Raw genomic sequence first — 17,021 nt, 5'->3', positions numbered from 1 at the left:
GTTTTCCCTAATCTGGACAGGGAAGGAGGAACAAAGCCCAGGACGATGAGCTGAGAACAATCTGGAACATGATCATATCAAATCTCTTTTAATATGGTCGACATTTTAAGTTGATTTTCTCTTTTTTTCTGTCACTTCTGGCAGGTTCAGTCCTGTTTTTAGCTCATTCTTCTTCATCAGATAACTCAAGCTGGCTCAGATTACATCAAGAGAATCTATAAACATAAATGTTCCCGCCTTGACTCATTTTGAGAACTAGGCCATTCTAGAAATAAAAAAATGCCTACATCCCTCTTTTTCCCCATAGCATGATGCTGCCACCACCACATTTTGCCTTGGTGTTGTTCAGGATAATTGTCGGTGTTATTTTTGTATGTAGGCCAAACAGTTTTGACTGTTGGTTATAGAGAAATATACAGTTTAAGCCCCAAGTTATTAATACAACTGGAAAATTTAGATTTTGAATTATTTTTATTCAACCAAAGAGTTTGTGATATAAAATATGACAGGCATAAGAAATGAGTTTAAATTTAGAAAAATAACTGACATTTTTTCTGTTTAAATGAAATGCCATGTTGAAATAGATTTTTTTCTCTTGAATTTTTGATTATTTTTGATAATAGGCTCCAGGTCTCTGAGGTTGGAAGGCCTCCCTGCCATCACCCTAATCTGCCTCCACCTGCTCTCTTTCAGGTTTAAGTCGAGTCTCTCCAGTCAAAAGGAAGAAGCTGGTAAAATTAAAAACACTTTCATTTAAAAGGTCAAACTACAAGGCTGAACTCGTACTGTAATCCCTCAAAAATGAAAACAGATGTAAGAGGAAAAGTTTAGTTTCTTCTTTTTAACCTCTCCATCTTGTTTGTTTTTGGCATGCAGGCGTGTTTGCATACAACTGCACACGTGTGGGCAAGTGGAAAAACAGCTTTAGAAAGCCGGTGGCGGAAGGTGTGAAGCAGACACGTGATGGCTGAGCTGCTGCTGCTGCTGCTGTCATCTGCCGCACGCTGACAACCGTTAGCAATCATCTCCTCCAGGCCTGAACGGAAAAACGACCCATTCCTGGCAACGGAGGAAAGGGGCGGGAAAAGCATCCTGCAAGTCTTGGGGAAGTGTCTACGGCCTGCAGCAGGGTTTTTCTGCTCATCTCAGCAGAACGGCCGACTTTTAAAGGATCGGTTTTGCCAGCATTACTGCCAATTTGCTGAACATTTACACATTCCACTCAGAGGGAAAGCGAACTTCTCTAAGCTTGAAGCAGAACTTTATTTCTCCCTTTAAAAGGAACTGAACTGTGAAAAGGTGTTTGCATAGAAGTTGATGCACTTCCTCGTTTACTGAACACACACGGATGATGTGTGTTCAGGGGATCGGCGTGTTGTCGACCCAGAATGTTAATCATGAAACGTGGCTCAACAGCTCTTAGATCATTTGGGAGCACACTGGGTTTCCAGCAGGATGACAAGACAAGACACAAGACAACATGTAAGCACTGAAAGTTGTTCAGAGGTAACCAACGGTTGGATGTCTAGGATACAATGAGCTACATCACAATCACAGTGCTCACTATCATTACCAAATGGGAAAGGTGTTACAGCAGACCATGCATAGTCAAGCAGTATACTAAAGTCAGAAGAGGCATGTTGTGTATCGTCTTGCGCCACACCGTAGCGACACTGCAAAATGTGCAACATGGGAAACCAGTAAGACGATCTTCGTCGTTTGAGGACTTCTTTGAAGAAAAATCAGGAAATATAAAATACAGACGTTAAAATGTTATCAGGAACAACATTGAGAGGAACAAGCTTCAGATTCTTCCCTAAACTTAGCAACCACGAACAGGAGCACTTGGTTTGCATACTTTAGATCAACATTAGATTATTTTTCTCTTTTTTTTCCTCTTTCCTTTGGTTTGTTATTTTTGTTTGTATTTCTTTTTAATTCCTGTAAAGCACTTTATATTGCTTTGTTGCTGAAAATGTGCCATATAAATAAAATTACATTTACATTTAAACAGCCATTCCATTATTCTCTTGAAAATTGTAGTGAAACATTTAACAAAGAGAATCAAATAAGACAGAAGATGTATCCCTCAGGAGATGATACAGTTCCAGATTAAAGTCAGCCTAATAAAGCTTAGAGTGTCAGTCTGCGGACATTCACAGCAGGTGCTCGGTTAAAATCAAATGCAAATATAGTAAACTGATGTTAAACTATGGTTGTACCTTCATCCAGGAACAGAGTGGTAGCTGGGGTCCCAATGAAACCACAGGTTTCAGATAAAACTCTGGCAGTTAGATTATGACTGACCAATTACTGATACCAGATCATAATAAAGCAGCTAGTAGTGAAGCAGCACAACTACCAGGTGGTTAACAGTGGATTCAGGTAGCGGTAACGCATTTTTCCACTTTTCCGGACTCAAATTGTAGTGTTCCCTTCCCTTGCCCCCATTCCAACCTTTTTGGAAATCTTGAGGACTTTTGGGGACTGGAGGAAAAAAGACTTACCTCAAAAGATTGGAAAGCAGGTAGATTTTATTATCTGGATTTATCACCAATCATGAGAAAACTCCATGATTCAGCAGAGTAGTAAAAGGTTGTTCCCTTTTTTTCCCCCTGGGGCCGTAATGCTTAGACTTGTCAAAGTAAGATTGTTTTTTTCAAGCACAGTTTGTGAGCTCTGATTCACCGATTAGGCCTTTCCTGGTTCACACTGATTTTCTTTAGCGATGATCTATCGACTCTGTTTTGGAGCAACTCAAGGTTTGATTTTTTTTTTTTTTTTCCAATTTATTCCAAGGACCGAATCATAAAAAGGAGAAACTTGATTGTGGTAGCAGCTTTAAATCTGTTAGAATTACAAGCTCATCTCTATCATCACATGAAGCTGCAGACCTTGTTTACTTTATTGAACTTAAAAACTGTGCATCAACGTAGGCGTTCATGTATGACGCATTTATAGAGCTATACGTTTTTATGCACTGAATAAAAAGGATGGGTGACATGAGGTTAAAATCTTAGAGTATTTTGTGGTATTTGTAATGGTAATGAAAAAAGTGATAAAAAACCATTTACAGTCTTTCTTTAAGCAGCTGTATAGCTGTGACTGCATTTAACTGAAACTGAAGTCCCACAAATATAAACAAAGTTTTCAGGTGAAAAAAAAAATAGTATTTGCCAAAACTGGATTTGGCAAGTCGGGCTCTTAAATGACTGGTGATCGGCCAAAAAACTGCAACCTGTGCACCGTTAATACTTACTGACACTTTACTGGAATCAACATTGGAGAAAACTGCAAAAATGGTACAACTAACAATGCAGACAGTTTTGGGTTGTTTTTGTTGTTGTTAAAATTAATTGGAGTCTATTTTTGGCATTATTTGGACTATCAAGTATGTAATATTCAATTTCAATTTTACTTTATACCAGTTTGTGTGTGTTTTAATGGATCTTGTTGGTAACTGAATTACTTTTGACCAAGATCAACAACAGGTCCAGTTGAAACTGCATCTTTCTGTTCATTCTGGAACTTTCTCAAGCATCTTGTAGAAAGTACCTTAAAACTGACTATAAAATTGAGTTATTTTTAAATCGAATCTTTTCCACTGATTGTTTCTAACACTAAATGCCTTTTAGCACAAATTAGAGTGCTGAGAAAGTCTAAAAGTTTTATAAGAGTACAGTAATGAACGTATTTTAATTCTGCATTAAAACTGTTATTGGCTGACTACATCCAGCGAGTCCAGCTGTCACAGAAACCACAGAGGAAACACATTTCCTAGAAGGATGCAGCGATCCGCTTCCTCCAAGTCTCCATATTGTTCAGCATTCTTTACAATTTATTTCAGCGGAATGTGACCGGACACACAAAACTGCTCGTAAGGTGTCTATCACCTCATACTGACACACAAAATATGCAACAGTGGAGTAATTCCGACTGCAGAGTAACAAAAGTACTTGTTGACATTTAAGAAAACAAAATGTCTCACCTTTATTTTATCTGTCATGGAAAACTTCAGCTCGTGGACGAACGGGTTTCTGTCAGTTCCCGCAGGCGGACTGCTGGAAGTCTTCATTGTTGTACGGTCTAGTATATATATCTATTTGAAAGGAAACTTCGGTCCTGAATTTCTCGAAACGCAGCGGAGAGCTTCAACCCGCCTGCTGTGGCCGAAAATGATGCTGTCTGAGCGGAGAGCAGGGAGGATTCAGTCCGCCTCTAGCAAGTTATGCGGCGTTACCCACGCTTCCGGTTTGACTTCTTCCAAAATAAAAGCATCGGGTTTGCGTCTTAGGATCTTGGGGGGGTGGGGGGGGAATCACTATCAGTGGCGGCTGAAAAACAATTAATCTGAATATAATATCAGTTGTATTTTCAGTTGTACTGTAAGGAGTTGCAAGTTTTTTTTTGTTTTGCTTTTATGTTTATACAAAAGAAACACCAACACTAGGCTAAAGTCTACAGAGAATTTAATATAATATTAATAGCAATGCAATGTAATAAATATGACAGTGGGGAAATTTAGGTGTGCCAACAGCAAGTTATAAGTAAACAGAAGAATCTGTTTTCAAAACTAAGGTACAAATATAAAATCAGTAAACAGGAATTGGACGGACTTTAAGGGCAAATTTACAACAAAGGAAAAATACTTTACCGCTATTAAAAATAGTACACTCAAATGAAAATGTGTAACTGAGTAAAACTATTTTAAAAATGTATGCGTCAAAAGCAGCAACAGGCTACAATAACTTTAAAACGACTGCAAATATCAGTCTGCTTTTATTTTGAAAGTAACAAGAAAAGACCATAATCAAAATAAAAACTCTGTTAACAACTTGTAGATGGCATTATTAAAATTGCATGACCTAGATGCACTTACTGCTCTGCTCTTAATCTTCTCATTAGGAAGAAAAGTTTTAAAATCCTGATTGTGTGGATTAATAATTAATCATTCTTAAGTAGCATAATGTCAGAAAGTGCTTGAGAGGTGTTTTGTTTTTTCTTTTTCCTTTTGCTGCTCACACTAAATGATTAAATGCACTGTTAAGGCACACACACCTACATTTAGTTATTTCCACATTATAACATTAACTTTACTAGTTTTTATCTCTTTTATGTTTACTGTCCTCCTGCTGGAGCTAATTGTGTTTTTTATAGTCACTTTAATTATTATTTCTTACATTTTCTATCTCTTTCAACCAGTTTCAGTCGGTTTCCATTTGGAAAAGTCCAAATGTATCTTAAGCTGACGTAGATACTCATTCATGGTGGGATTGGGTCTCAACTCGCTGTGTTAGCTTGCTGTCAGAGTTGATCATGTTGAATTTTGACGGATTGCAGTTTTTCCTTTGGGTGAAAAGCTTTTTGATATGATTTCATTATTGTTGCCTTGCAGGCTGAGCGTGGGAATTATGCATCATGTTTCCAAGCTCCAGACAAGAGATAAGATTTGCGCAGGAAAGAAACAGACTGCAGGTTCATGTGCAAGGGAACAAGAACTGGCTTAATAATTAAAGTAAACATGTGAATCAGCTATAATCTTCAACCAATAGAAATTAATATTTAAGTAGATTAGAGCTCATCTTTGCAAAGAGTTTCATGATCCTTCATTATGTAATTAATTGGATTGTTACAAATGATATGTATAGTGAGATTCATCAACAATTATTACTTTTCTGCTTAAAAAAATGCAATTAATTCAGTTTAATTTGTTTATAATTGTTCATTATGTTTTAATGAAAAAAGTTACTAAGAGTTATTAAGGTGGCTGCAGGTTGTAATATAATGCCAATTCACTACAGATGTTTACAACATAGAACTTCACAAAAAAAAAGAACCAAAAGAAAAAAAAAATGTACACAGAGACATTAAATATACAGAGGAACTGGTTCATCTGCAGATAAGTTCCCAGCCTGTCGTAAAGTCAATAGGATGACAAACAGTAAACACAGTTAGTTGACAGTAGTAACTCAGCTTTTTACTGCTCCTGCTACTCTCCTGCTACTGGAGAGTAGTAGGAGAAAGAAGCAAGCTGCGGAGAAGTGGTCAGCGTGTCCTCTAGCAGTCTGAGGCTACAGCAACACACCTACAGAGACAAACAGGAAAGTTTGAAGCCTAGAGTTTAAAACAGACGGTGTGTCTGCCTGTGATTTGGTTTCACAGGAGAAGTCGTGGAAAACTGGTAGATCTACTTTCAGAAACCGTTGGAACCAAGAGTAACACTTAAAGTTTATCTGTTGGGGACATATTTAGCAATTTCACCTCTGACATACACTGGAGCTTGTTTATTATTAGCCATAACCTATAGAGCTATTTTTATGTACAGTGAACAGTGTAGACAGCATTTCATAGTTGGAAAAAAAATATGGATCAAGACCATCACAATAAGTGGAGGTTTCTCCACAACTGATTTTAAGATAAAACAGAAAATCGTCATTGAGGCAACAAACAGGCCGTGAAGCAACAACTGAATGAACTGCAGGAATTCCCCAGAGCTGGTGTTGTATTACATGTGACAATAATTTCCAGTATTCGCCCTATTTGGACTCAGTTACTCAAGTTACAAGGCAATAGTCTTTTCTTCCAAAGGTCATGTGAAGGTCTGGCTGAAATCTCCCAAAATCTTGTGGGAGAATGTGGTAACATTTTATAAAGCCAAACTTGAACTTAGACGTCACGTTTTCTAATTAGCTAACGATGTAGCTAATTAGAACTGTTTCCCAACAGTTCTTTTAGAAACTGTTTTCCAACAAAACTATTTGGGATTGGAGCAACACCGCACATTGCCAACAGAACACACCAGACCCAAAGTAAAACATGGTGACAGCATCATCATGATCCAGGGAAGCTTCTTTTTATCTCCAAATGGGGTTTTAGTTAGGGTGGATAAATTCCAAATAGCTGTCAGTGAATCTCCTAGTGTCTGGACAATCATACATCTAAATCAACCGCAGAAGTTTTGGAAACGTCCGAGCCAGAATCTAGAACAAAATCTGACAAAGTCTCTGGATTTACATGAAGAGGACAGTGGACAACACATGTCCAAACAATCTTAGGCCATAAGGCTTTGGAGAACATTGGCATGTTTGAGCGGCACTTATTGCAAAGTCAAGATGTAGAGTACTGATGGGTTCTTAAGAGATGGTACTCTTTTGTTTCTTCACAAATCAATTGATCTAATTCATTTGGGCCAGGAAGGACCTTGTTGGGATTCAATTGCAGGATACTTTTGGTGCAAGGCAAGAGACCTTGAAATTGGGCCTCTGTCTCTTTAAGAAGCTCTTCCCGAAAGTCCGCCTTCAGCACTTCATCACAACGTTTCTCTATCAAGCATTTACAAACGTTTGTCAGAGCATCAGATTGAGAATAGCTCATATGATAAGCAAAGAAGATATGCAGTTCCTCCAGGTGTTAATTGCTGCTGCTGCTAGTTCATTTTACTAACCCAAATGGTTGCCACGGGAGACTCGAGGATTTGCTTTCATTCAAACATGAATGAAAGCATCACATCATCACTCCAGTATCTTTTTTATTGAGGGAATAACATCATAACACGACGTAAAGCTCAAAAAAGCTTTTATGTAACACTGTCCCTTCAACATGAGAGAGTACACTCTAGACGTACCTCACCCCAAATTTGTATCTTGTCTCGCTTTTCAAATGATTAAAAGTGAAAAGCAACTCTGAAACATTAGACAGGTAGAGTATAAAAGCCTGAATCACATGACACCTGCATAAACAGCCGCACACTCGTCCTCTTTAAATGAACATGTTTGCTGTTGTGGGAAAGTGGCTTTTCAAGTCAACCAGAAAGTCTGCCTCACTAACAAGCTGAGGATGTGCACTGTAGATGTTTCCAGGTGATTGGCCCCCATTGAAGTACATTTATCTGATGCTTTGTTTATTCCACATTTGATCTGCCCACTAATTTCAGCTCTCTTTTATTTTCTACAAGACAGCAACTGTCCATGTAAACAGACTTTGTTTGAGCCTCAAAGCCACAGATGGCTGCTATCCTCAGCGGACCGGGTCATCGGCTCCACATCAAAAGTTGGGATCAGTCAGTATTTACAGGTGGAGTCAAACCAGCCTGTTAAAAAAAAAGATATCCTCAACTTGCAAGGCTGTTAATTGGCATCCCACGGGGAATTTTAACGCTTTCTCACTCATTCTAAGGGTTGTAATTTCCCTCATAATGTGGTCTCTAAAAGGCAGCTACTGCTGTGTGTTCGTATATAACGCTATTCATACGACTATTTTATTGTTCTGTGTTCCTCCATCAGGAAATAGTAACCTTTTGGTAGCTCATTCAAGCAGAGCCATGTGTACTGTCGTTGTTTGTCACCAAACATCTTGTAACCAGCTGGGTTAGCTCAACCTGACTGCTGGTAGGGTGAGGTAGGTTCAATGCCATTCAGTGTACACCAACTGGCAGTGGGTGTAGCTACGATATTTCAGGAAAAAGAAATGATTTATTACATTACTATAACAAAAGAAAATAAATTCAAGAGGAAAGAGAGTAAAAGAAAGACCGTCTTTTTTTTTTTTTTTTTTTGCGCCCCCTTCACTTTCGTCCTAGGTTGCTATGTAAGCGACTTTGGCACCCCCTTGTGGATTAACAGTGACATAAACCATTGTAAAAAAAAAAAACTTGTCCCTTACGCATTTCTTCTTTAAGCTTTAAGTATATTAAAGCTGCAACATTTAACTTTTATATAACTTTTTAATATATATATTTGTTGAAACTGTCACTATGACAGATAATCTGTGAATAATTGGAGCAACCTTTTCTCAATGCTAACTGGAAACAACCAATCAGAGCCGGGAGGCGGGTATTAGTGCTGTCAGTCATGCTGGCGCTTCTCTCCCTCCTCGTGAATGAAAAAACAAAAAACAAAAAAAACTTTAAAAAGTGCTTTATGAAGCCATGAAAATGTTCAGAAGTGAAACACTGAAGTATGGGGGAGAGGGGAACTAAATGGAAGAAATGTCTGAAAGGGCAAATAGTTTCTCAAAGCGTATTTCAAAACTTCTAAGTCTGAAACATAAATTGAAAAATAAGTTCCTTACAGAAAACCTTCCTATTTTCTATTTAATGAGTATTTAGTTTGTTTTCTTCCACAAGGGTTACTCATGTTTACAAAAAGACGTCACATAAATCCCAATGACAATGTCACGACAATTTATTATTACTGCAGTGATTCGGTAAATTCTTTGTACATCTCTCGGCTCTCTCTCAACAGTTCAGCCCTGCCTCTGCTTGTGTCTCGGGTTCGTCTTGCAGAACACAAACAGGTGTCCCCTCCTTCGGACAAAGAAACAGTCTTTGCAGCGTTTTTTCAGGGCCGACTTGGTCTTCATCCCCGCCGAGGGATGGACGCCGGGAAGACGCAGCAGAGACGGCCCGCCCTGGACCTGGAGGACCGACGACGGAAGAGGCGTGACTCTGGCCGCCAGCAGGAGCATCGAGCGCGGGGCGGCCGCGACCGTCCACAGACACCTGTACGCACTCGCCGCTGTCGTGGAAACGGTGGGATTGAAACGGCTCATCTGGAGAACCTGTCGACTCAGCGAGGCAGCCAGGTGCTTCAGCAAGAGGGGACCCATGGTGACAAAGGCTGCAGAGAGATTCATGAGAAATATTAGAGGTTAAATAAGTTACAAGCAGTTTAGGCGAGTACAGTTTATCTGAAAAATACGGACATTTTGCACCTTGAATTTTTCAACGTTTTGTCTAATTCAATATAGTTTAAAGGACTTTTGTGCAACAGACCAATACAAAGTGAAATTGTGAAGAGGTAGCATCAAATATACAGTTTAAAAAAAAAGAAAAAGAAGACTGTGAAGCATGGCATACATTCATTGGATTCAACCCAATTTATTCTGACAGCCTTCAGTAACTAATTTCATTTCAGAATAGCATGTATGTTCCGTTAGATAACAAACTGCATTGCAAACAGCAACAGTATCGTGTAGATGTCAAACTCATGGTAAAACACGGTGAAGGCAGCATTAATCCATGGGATGCTGAGGTTCTTTTCCTTCCACATGATAATTATGCGCTACTTTGTGTTTGTCAATGCCATTAAATTAAATAAACACAGAAACGTTAGTCAGTGTTTCCAATGACAAAACGGGGGAAAACAAGGGGTGGAAGTAACTACTCAACACAGCATTAAAGGGTTAAATATAAAACAGCTTATAAAACACAACCATACATAAATTAATTCCACTTAGTATAACTATATGTTAAGTATTTGTAAAACGTCTATAAACAGCTACACGATATAAACCAGACGGCTCAGAGTTTGACCTGCTAGTGCTAGAGTCTAACATAAAAAGTATTAAACATGAAAATCTCGTACATAACGCTATTCATTTATGAAGTCAAGCATTAAAACACACCACCTGAGAATTCTGAGTAGATTCAAAGCATGTGTTATACCACCGATATTTGCCTTCGAAACGTCGAAACAAGACCACAATGCTACTCTTGCGTTTGTGTCACTAACACTTAACGCTTCCGGGTTAAGTGTTAGTGACTATTGTTTCCCCCAGTTTGGTCTTTAAGGTTGTTTAACTGCGTGGCTTTAAAAAAAACGGTACGTTTATGATGCTCTAAAATAAGACTTGGTTAGTTTCTATTTCTTGTTTTACCAATGTAGTGTTTTAAATGTACGAATTTAAGTTAAATGTATTTGTAGCCTCCAGCTTGCGTTTGTACCTGACAGGCAGTACCTCGGGAAAAATATTTCAAAGTCTCCTTCCCAACCTCAGCAGCTTGACTCTTGTAAACATGGCGGCCGCTGTGTGCAGAGTTCTGTCCTTCATTAGGAACGCTAAGCTCGTTCAACCACTAAGGTTGACTGCTGTACCCGTCCACCGATACAGCGTGGAGGTTTCAAGTACCGGCGAGCCTATCACGCATACCGGCCAGGTAGGTCCAAAATGTCCCCTGCTTTTAGTGCTTAAACGTAGGCCTACTGTTAGCTCGCCTTAGTCAAATGTTGCTATAGCTCCATTATCGGACAGCACCTTTACTACAAGTTATGTGCTTCTTATTTTGCTCAACATTCATTAAACACTAATAGAATTGCATTTTATCTCAATTTACAAGCATGTGATATAGATAACTTCGATGAAATCAATGTAAAATCTGACTGGAATGTGGTTTCCTTTAGGTGTTTGATGAAAAAGACCCGAGAAGAGCTCGGTTTGTCGGAAAACAGAAAGAGGTAAGAAGTAGTCTAAAACAGGGATATGAAACTCAATTACATGATTGGAAAAGACCTTAAACTTACACGAGCCCAAACAGGATTATTATTATTTTATTTTTTTTCATTAAAATAACTTAGCTGAGCTCCAGTCAGAAAAGTTTGTAGTTTTACAATTGTATTGAATCATATACATACATATAGCTTGTCATGGTTGCTGTGAAGTGTTTTAATATATTTTTTTATAGCCAGAAAATCCAAAATAAAGAATACCAGAAATGTGTCATTGACTATTTTTTTTATTAATTTGCTGCCTTTTTAAAACTAAGTACTGGTTAAAAGGCAAATTTGTAGTAATTTTTGGTTGCTATGTGAATGCGTTTACAAAAGAACACAAAAGAAATATCTTTAAATATTTAAAGATGTTTTTATATATCTTCATAGAAAATTTACATAAATATTTGCTCTCAACTACCTTTTATATATAACTTGTCTGCTCTGCTACTAATATCTAATATCTTCTATGCTTATATTTTGTTTAATGTCTACTCATAATAAAACCTGCATGTTAGAGAAAAACAAACCAATGTCGCTTCTGGGCAGTTAAAACATATGTTGGCGGCTTTATTTGAAGATTTGTAGCGTTTTCTTCTATTTATTTGTGTGCTGTGTTAAGGTGAATAAGAATTTTGCCATCAACCTCGTGGCAGAAGAGCCAGTGACACACTTGGAGGCCAGGGTGGTGTCCTGTGATGGAGGTGGAGGAGCACTTGGACATCCCAAAGTCTACATAAATTTGGTAAGATTCATATATGTAATTGGTAATATAATGAAAATTGTGTGAAATAAGTACAAGGAATGTGTTTTCCACCAAAGAAAAGGTGAATTCTAAGGAACAAACAGCCCAATATTACAGTAGAGTAATGATCCACTTTTTTATCTTTGTAACAGCCCTCCATTTTGTCACGTATTCATTTCCCATGTAAAACTAACATCCAAATGTTACAGAAGCATTTTTATACTTTGCACACATTAACTCTGTGAGTGACCGGTGTCCAGACGAGGGTTGGGCGATATGACTTAAATAATGCCTTTTATTTCAGTCGTCCCTTCTGTGAGTTGTGCTACAAGAGAGTTTTGTTGAATTACAAGAATATAGTCGTGATATCATCGGAATAAAGACATAAATTATCTAGAAGAAAGTCTTAAAATTATTAGAAAAAGGTTGTTTTAATTAGAGAAAAGGTTGGATGATTTAGTGTGTTTTTTTTCTTTGTTGGAGTTCTCATGAAATTACTACTTCATTCTTCCTAATATTACGACTTTATTCTCATACTATTTTGACTTTATTGTCATATGACTTTATTCTTGTATTACTATGATTGTATTCTTATAATGCTATCACTTTGTTCTTGTAATGAGAAGAGAAACAAATGTTTAGGCTGTTATATTTCATCATATCGTTGATCAGAATTCAAAGTCAAAATAAATGGTTATAAGTTATGAAACCTGCTTGTCAATCAAAATGGTGTGCACTGAGCGTGCTGACGTCACTCTGAACTATGGGAACCCAAGGAGTGCAATGGTTAAAAACAAAATCCTGATTTTTCTAAAAATTAAATGTTCAAAAACAAAAATTTCAGCTACTGATAAAATTGGTTTATTGCCCAGCTCTAGTCCAGACGTTAATGGGTGTTTGGCCAGCTACCCGTGTAATGCCCACCACTGATGCTTATTTTTAATGCCCGAAATGGCGACATTGTGTAATTGTGAAGAAAGAAAAATGTAACTAATGTTGATTATCACAATCAGTTCAGCTATTGTAATTTTCAGAATGCCGTGTTGCAACGAAGTGTTTTCCCAGTATCGACGTGTCCTAGTTTCTCGTAGTGGATACTCTCGTAAAATCCGTTGAAGTTTTGTAACGTGTTCGAGTCTGGGGAAATATCTGCAATGATTGTTGTATATGGCGCTGTAAATGTATATGGTCTAAAAGTGTTTCCACTAACGCAGGCGTCTTGTTGATTCCACTCAGGATAAGGACACAAAGGTGGGGACGTGTGGCTATTGTGGACTGCAGTTCAAGCAGAAGCATCATCACTGAAGCATCAGCCCTGTATTTGCTTCTCTGTATAAAATAAATTATGTTGTCTAACTGGGAGAGCTTTTTTCTGTTTGTTTTAAACAAAGCTTTTCTTTAACGAGGGAAAAAAATGAATGTGATACTTATAAATGTTTAAAAAGAGATGTTGAATTTTACTGGATTCCTGGATTAATGCAGTTCTAGCATTTGACCAACAGAGGTCAGTGCTGTACTGCATATGTACTTCAGCTGACTGTCCGAACAGTGAACTGCTTTTTAGCGTCTAACTCTAGCTTTTTCTTTTGTTGTTGCTTTTTTTAAGAATAGGTATGGAATAAAAGAACAACATATATTAATCTACGTTGCTTTCACAACATTTGCAGGACTTTCATAATCTTGAATTAGTCTCGTCTATAAAAGATTAGGCTCGTGCCTGCAGAGAGGACCTTAGCTTCATAATGCATCTCCTCTCTACGATCTGCCTGGAAAACTCTGGGCTCTTCCTGCTGAGACACAGCAGAGCGGAACAATACATGTTTGAAGAAGATCATATATATATTTCATCAGCTCTTATTCTCCATAGACCTCTGCATGCCAAATTGGCCCGTGCTCGGCTCAGGCTCCAGACACCGTTGGCGTGTTCGGTCCCTGGTGATGCAGCTAGTGGAACTGCATTTTTCCACTCCACGGGGCTCCGGTTGGGTGGGGCGTGAGTTGTCAGGCTGATATAATTGGCCCTTGTGGCTCCTGGAAGTACGCCTGATGCTGTAGTTAACCTCATCTCCAGTCAGACCACAGTGGATGATTGAAGGGGCAGGGAGTGGGGTGCATTGTTAAATCGAGACATGTGAGCCGGGTCGGTGTCAGGGAGACGACTGCTTGGTCTGGCGGTCAGTGCGTCTGGTTGGTTCGAAGGTGACGGGTGGCTGAGTTGGAGGCATCGCCGGCAGCAAAATTTTACAGATGAAACTGAGCATATGAAATGAGCTGAATGACAGAGTAGTGTTTTTTTTATACTACGTTTTGCTGCACCTTTAAATTATTCACTGGTATTAAACATGCTTTCTGTTCACCCTGGAAAAGTCTGGATTCATTGAAGTATTTTCAGATGTTTAAGGAGTATTTGTATCTCTGGACTTGGTCTATCTATTCGTCCGTCCCATTTCTGTCCACTCATCTGTTTGTCATCCTTAGTTCTGTCTGTACATTTATCTGTCTATACATGTCTCCCCATTTATAGATTTTTCCAATATTCATCCATTCATCGGCTTATTTCATTATCTCTATTTTTTGCCAATGTATTTGGTCATCATTCATCCACCCATTTTTCTATTTGTCATTTGGTCTATTATTCATCAGTGTGTCCATCATCCACCTATATGTTTGTCCACCAGCCCATTTGTCTATCCATTCATCTGTTTTTCATCCATCAATTATCACTTTCTTTGCCCATCTACTGTCCAAGCATTTGTCTTTCCATCCTTCCATCTGTTTGTCTATCTCTCATCAACCTTTCATCCGTTTTCCATTCATTATTGGTATCTATTCCTCATCCATCCATTTGTCCTTCAGTCCACTATGTCCATTCATCCATCCATCGGTTTTTCTACCGTCCCTCTTTCAGTTTCTTTGTCCATATGTCTGTTCATGTGTCCATTAGTCAGTCATTCATCAGTGTGTCCATCGTCCATCCACTCATTTGATTAATTTGTCTATGTTCCACCTTTCCATTCCACCATCATGCATTCATTGGATTTTATCCATCCACTTTCATATTGAAATGTCAGGCATTAATTTTCTCTCAACTTTTTGTAGTTATATTTGGTCAAAGTGGATTTAAAATGGCTGGGAATTTGGCTAATTCAATGCTGGAAAAGTTTGGATTTTGGGCATTAGGAATGTGTAGGAACGCTGTAAACTCATCACCCAGTATATTATCGTATTCTCCAACAGTGTATGTGTCAAGTAAGTCCAGGTTATAATTGTACATTCAACCAATTTGCGGCTGGATTCATTGAAGGGTTCCGTTTCAGAGTGGTTTAATCAGCGCAGGGTCGACCACTACATCCAGCCATCCTCTGTCCCTCTGCATAATATCAGAGGGTAATTGCAAATACAGCTCTGCCTGTTGTTTGACCCGCACTGCCGGGTCAGAAGCATCAGAAAAAGATACGCTCAAATGAGACTAATCACATTAGAAATGTCCCCAACGCAGAGCAATAGATAATGGAGTTAAATGCCAGGGAGTTCCTTAATACAAAGTCCCGCGCACAACAATCACTCACTCCACACAAAACATCCTCCTCTCCTCTGTAATTGCCCTATTAAAATATTTCTACTTTAAGATGTGTCACATTACAGAGCCCCAGGCTCATTATGGAGCTCCATAACTCCAATTATCTGAGGCTCCACGTCCGGAAGCCAACCTGACCCGAAAGGGGGCTCACGGGCAGATCTGGGAGCAGCCCCATCCTCCTCAAGTCCACGCTCGCTGCGAGAGAGGCAAATCAGAAAGCTGACCTTTGGTCATTGTCTCGAGGCGACTCCACTCGGCTCAGCTTTTGGTCAGGTGACAGAGCCTCTGACCTTTACCATGAAAATAATGACTTGTTCTTGTGCCAAGAGCTCAGGGGGTTACCGTGGGGAGCGAGACACCTCTGACGACACGTGACGGTATTTGGAGGACAGAGTTTGCACTCAGCGCTTTGATAGCCCCGGAAAAAAAAAACAAAGTGTGTGTGACACGACACAAGAGACTTGGAACTGTGAGTGTATATATGCCAGTGGGTGTGTTTGCGTGTTTGGACTTGCAACAGAGGCTCAGACGGTGTTGAAAGGAAATAGGTGTCAGACTGAAGGTGCAGAGGGGAGTAATTTGAAGTTGTCAGAATTTTGTTTCAAGACATTCCATCAGAATTTTTTCAAAGCATAGAAAAAAATACACAGCTAACAGACACCAGTCTGAGTTACGTAGATACAAACCTCTTTCCACTGATCTTTTGGGTCTAACGTGGCCTGAACTGTCCTGGAACGCCATCAGTTTATCCATCCTGTTTCACTTGAAAGTTGAGTCAGGTTTGTTTGCATAGCACATTTCAGCAACAAGGACGTTCGAAGTGCTTTGCATCGTAAAAACTATCAATTATGAATCAAGCAACAAACATTACATTTTGTCAAAAGCCATCCTTAAAATCATCAAGAAAATACTCATCAAATATGTTGATCAATGTTCTGGTTACTACTAATCCAAGGCAACTCTTAAAAGGTGGGTTTGCAGCTTTGATTTAATGGAACTCAGCTGTTTTGCAGTTTTCTGGACGTTTGTTTCAGATTTGTGTTGCACAGAAGCTGAATGCTGCTTTTACATGTTTGGTTCTGGTTCTGGGGATGCAAAGCAGACCAGAACCAGAAGACCCAAGGGGTCTGGAAGGTTGATACAATTACAAAAGATCTTTTATGTAGTTTGATGCTCAGTGATTTATAAACTATCTGATCTACAGGGAGCCAGTAGAACTGGGGTTTTACTGGTTTTAGTGAGAACGTGAGCAGCAGCGTTCTGGATCAGCTACAGCTGTCTGAATTTTCTTTAGGCAGATCTGTGAAGAAACTATTGAGATAATCAATACAACTAAAGACAAATGCATGAGGGAGTTTCTCTAGATTTTGCTGAGACATTAGTCATCTAATCCTGAAAGTGTTCTTCAGGTGATAGAAGGCCGACTTTA

The 17,021-nt window shown here is 38.9% G+C and overlaps 3 protein-coding genes across 4 annotated transcripts in view; 1 reads left to right on the top strand and 2 right to left on the bottom strand.

Annotated features, from left to right (window-relative positions):
- LOC106946119 (lysophosphatidylcholine acyltransferase 1-like) overlaps nucleotides 1-4,232 on the bottom strand; it is a 21,074-nt gene extending 16,842 nt beyond the window's left edge. Inside the window, exon 1 of the mRNA XM_015030257.1 lies at nucleotides 3,989-4,232. Within this exon, the coding sequence (XP_014885743.1) occupies nucleotides 3,989-4,075 (87 nt within the window). The 5' untranslated portion in view covers nucleotides 4,076-4,232. The remainder of the gene's footprint in view (nucleotides 1-3,988) is intronic.
- A 4,928-nt stretch (nucleotides 4,233-9,160) lies between these two features.
- Nucleotides 9,161-10,533, bottom strand: LOC106946118 (39S ribosomal protein L36, mitochondrial-like). 2 transcript variants are annotated; one of them, XM_015030255.1, is made up of 2 exons: nucleotides 10,408-10,533; nucleotides 9,161-9,617 (listed from the first exon to the last, which is right to left on the bottom strand). In XM_015030255.1, the coding sequence occupies exon 2, from the start codon at nucleotides 9,604-9,606 to the stop codon at nucleotides 9,244-9,246; it is 363 nt and encodes a 120-aa protein (XP_014885741.1). In that variant the 5' UTR covers nucleotides 9,607-9,617; nucleotides 10,408-10,533; the 3' UTR covers nucleotides 9,161-9,243. The 2 variants fall into 2 exon arrangements, with proteins under 2 accessions (XP_014885741.1, XP_014885742.1); XM_015030256.1 differs by having other exon boundaries at nucleotides 9,161-9,624; nucleotides 10,452-10,510.
- Nucleotides 10,534-10,627: 94 nt separating this feature from the next.
- LOC106946117 (NADH dehydrogenase [ubiquinone] iron-sulfur protein 6, mitochondrial-like) lies at nucleotides 10,628-13,374 on the top strand. The gene is made up of 4 exons (XM_015030254.1): nucleotides 10,628-10,936; nucleotides 11,181-11,234; nucleotides 11,890-12,012; nucleotides 13,249-13,374. Exons 1-4 carry the CDS (start codon nucleotides 10,673-10,675, stop codon nucleotides 13,315-13,317), a joined length of 510 nt encoding a protein of 169 aa, XP_014885740.1. The 5' UTR covers nucleotides 10,628-10,672; the 3' UTR covers nucleotides 13,318-13,374.
- Nucleotides 13,375-17,021: the final 3,647 nt, after the last annotated feature.

Source organism: Poecilia latipinna, unplaced genomic scaffold (genome assembly GCF_001443285.1).
Source record: "Poecilia latipinna isolate Pla-1442-1.1 unplaced genomic scaffold, P_latipinna-1.0 Scaffold177, whole genome shotgun sequence".
Classification (NCBI taxonomy): Eukaryota; Metazoa; Chordata; class Actinopteri; order Cyprinodontiformes; family Poeciliidae; genus Poecilia; species Poecilia latipinna.
Note: the sequence above shows the minus strand (reverse complement) of the source record. Positions and strands in the feature narration are given on the sequence as shown.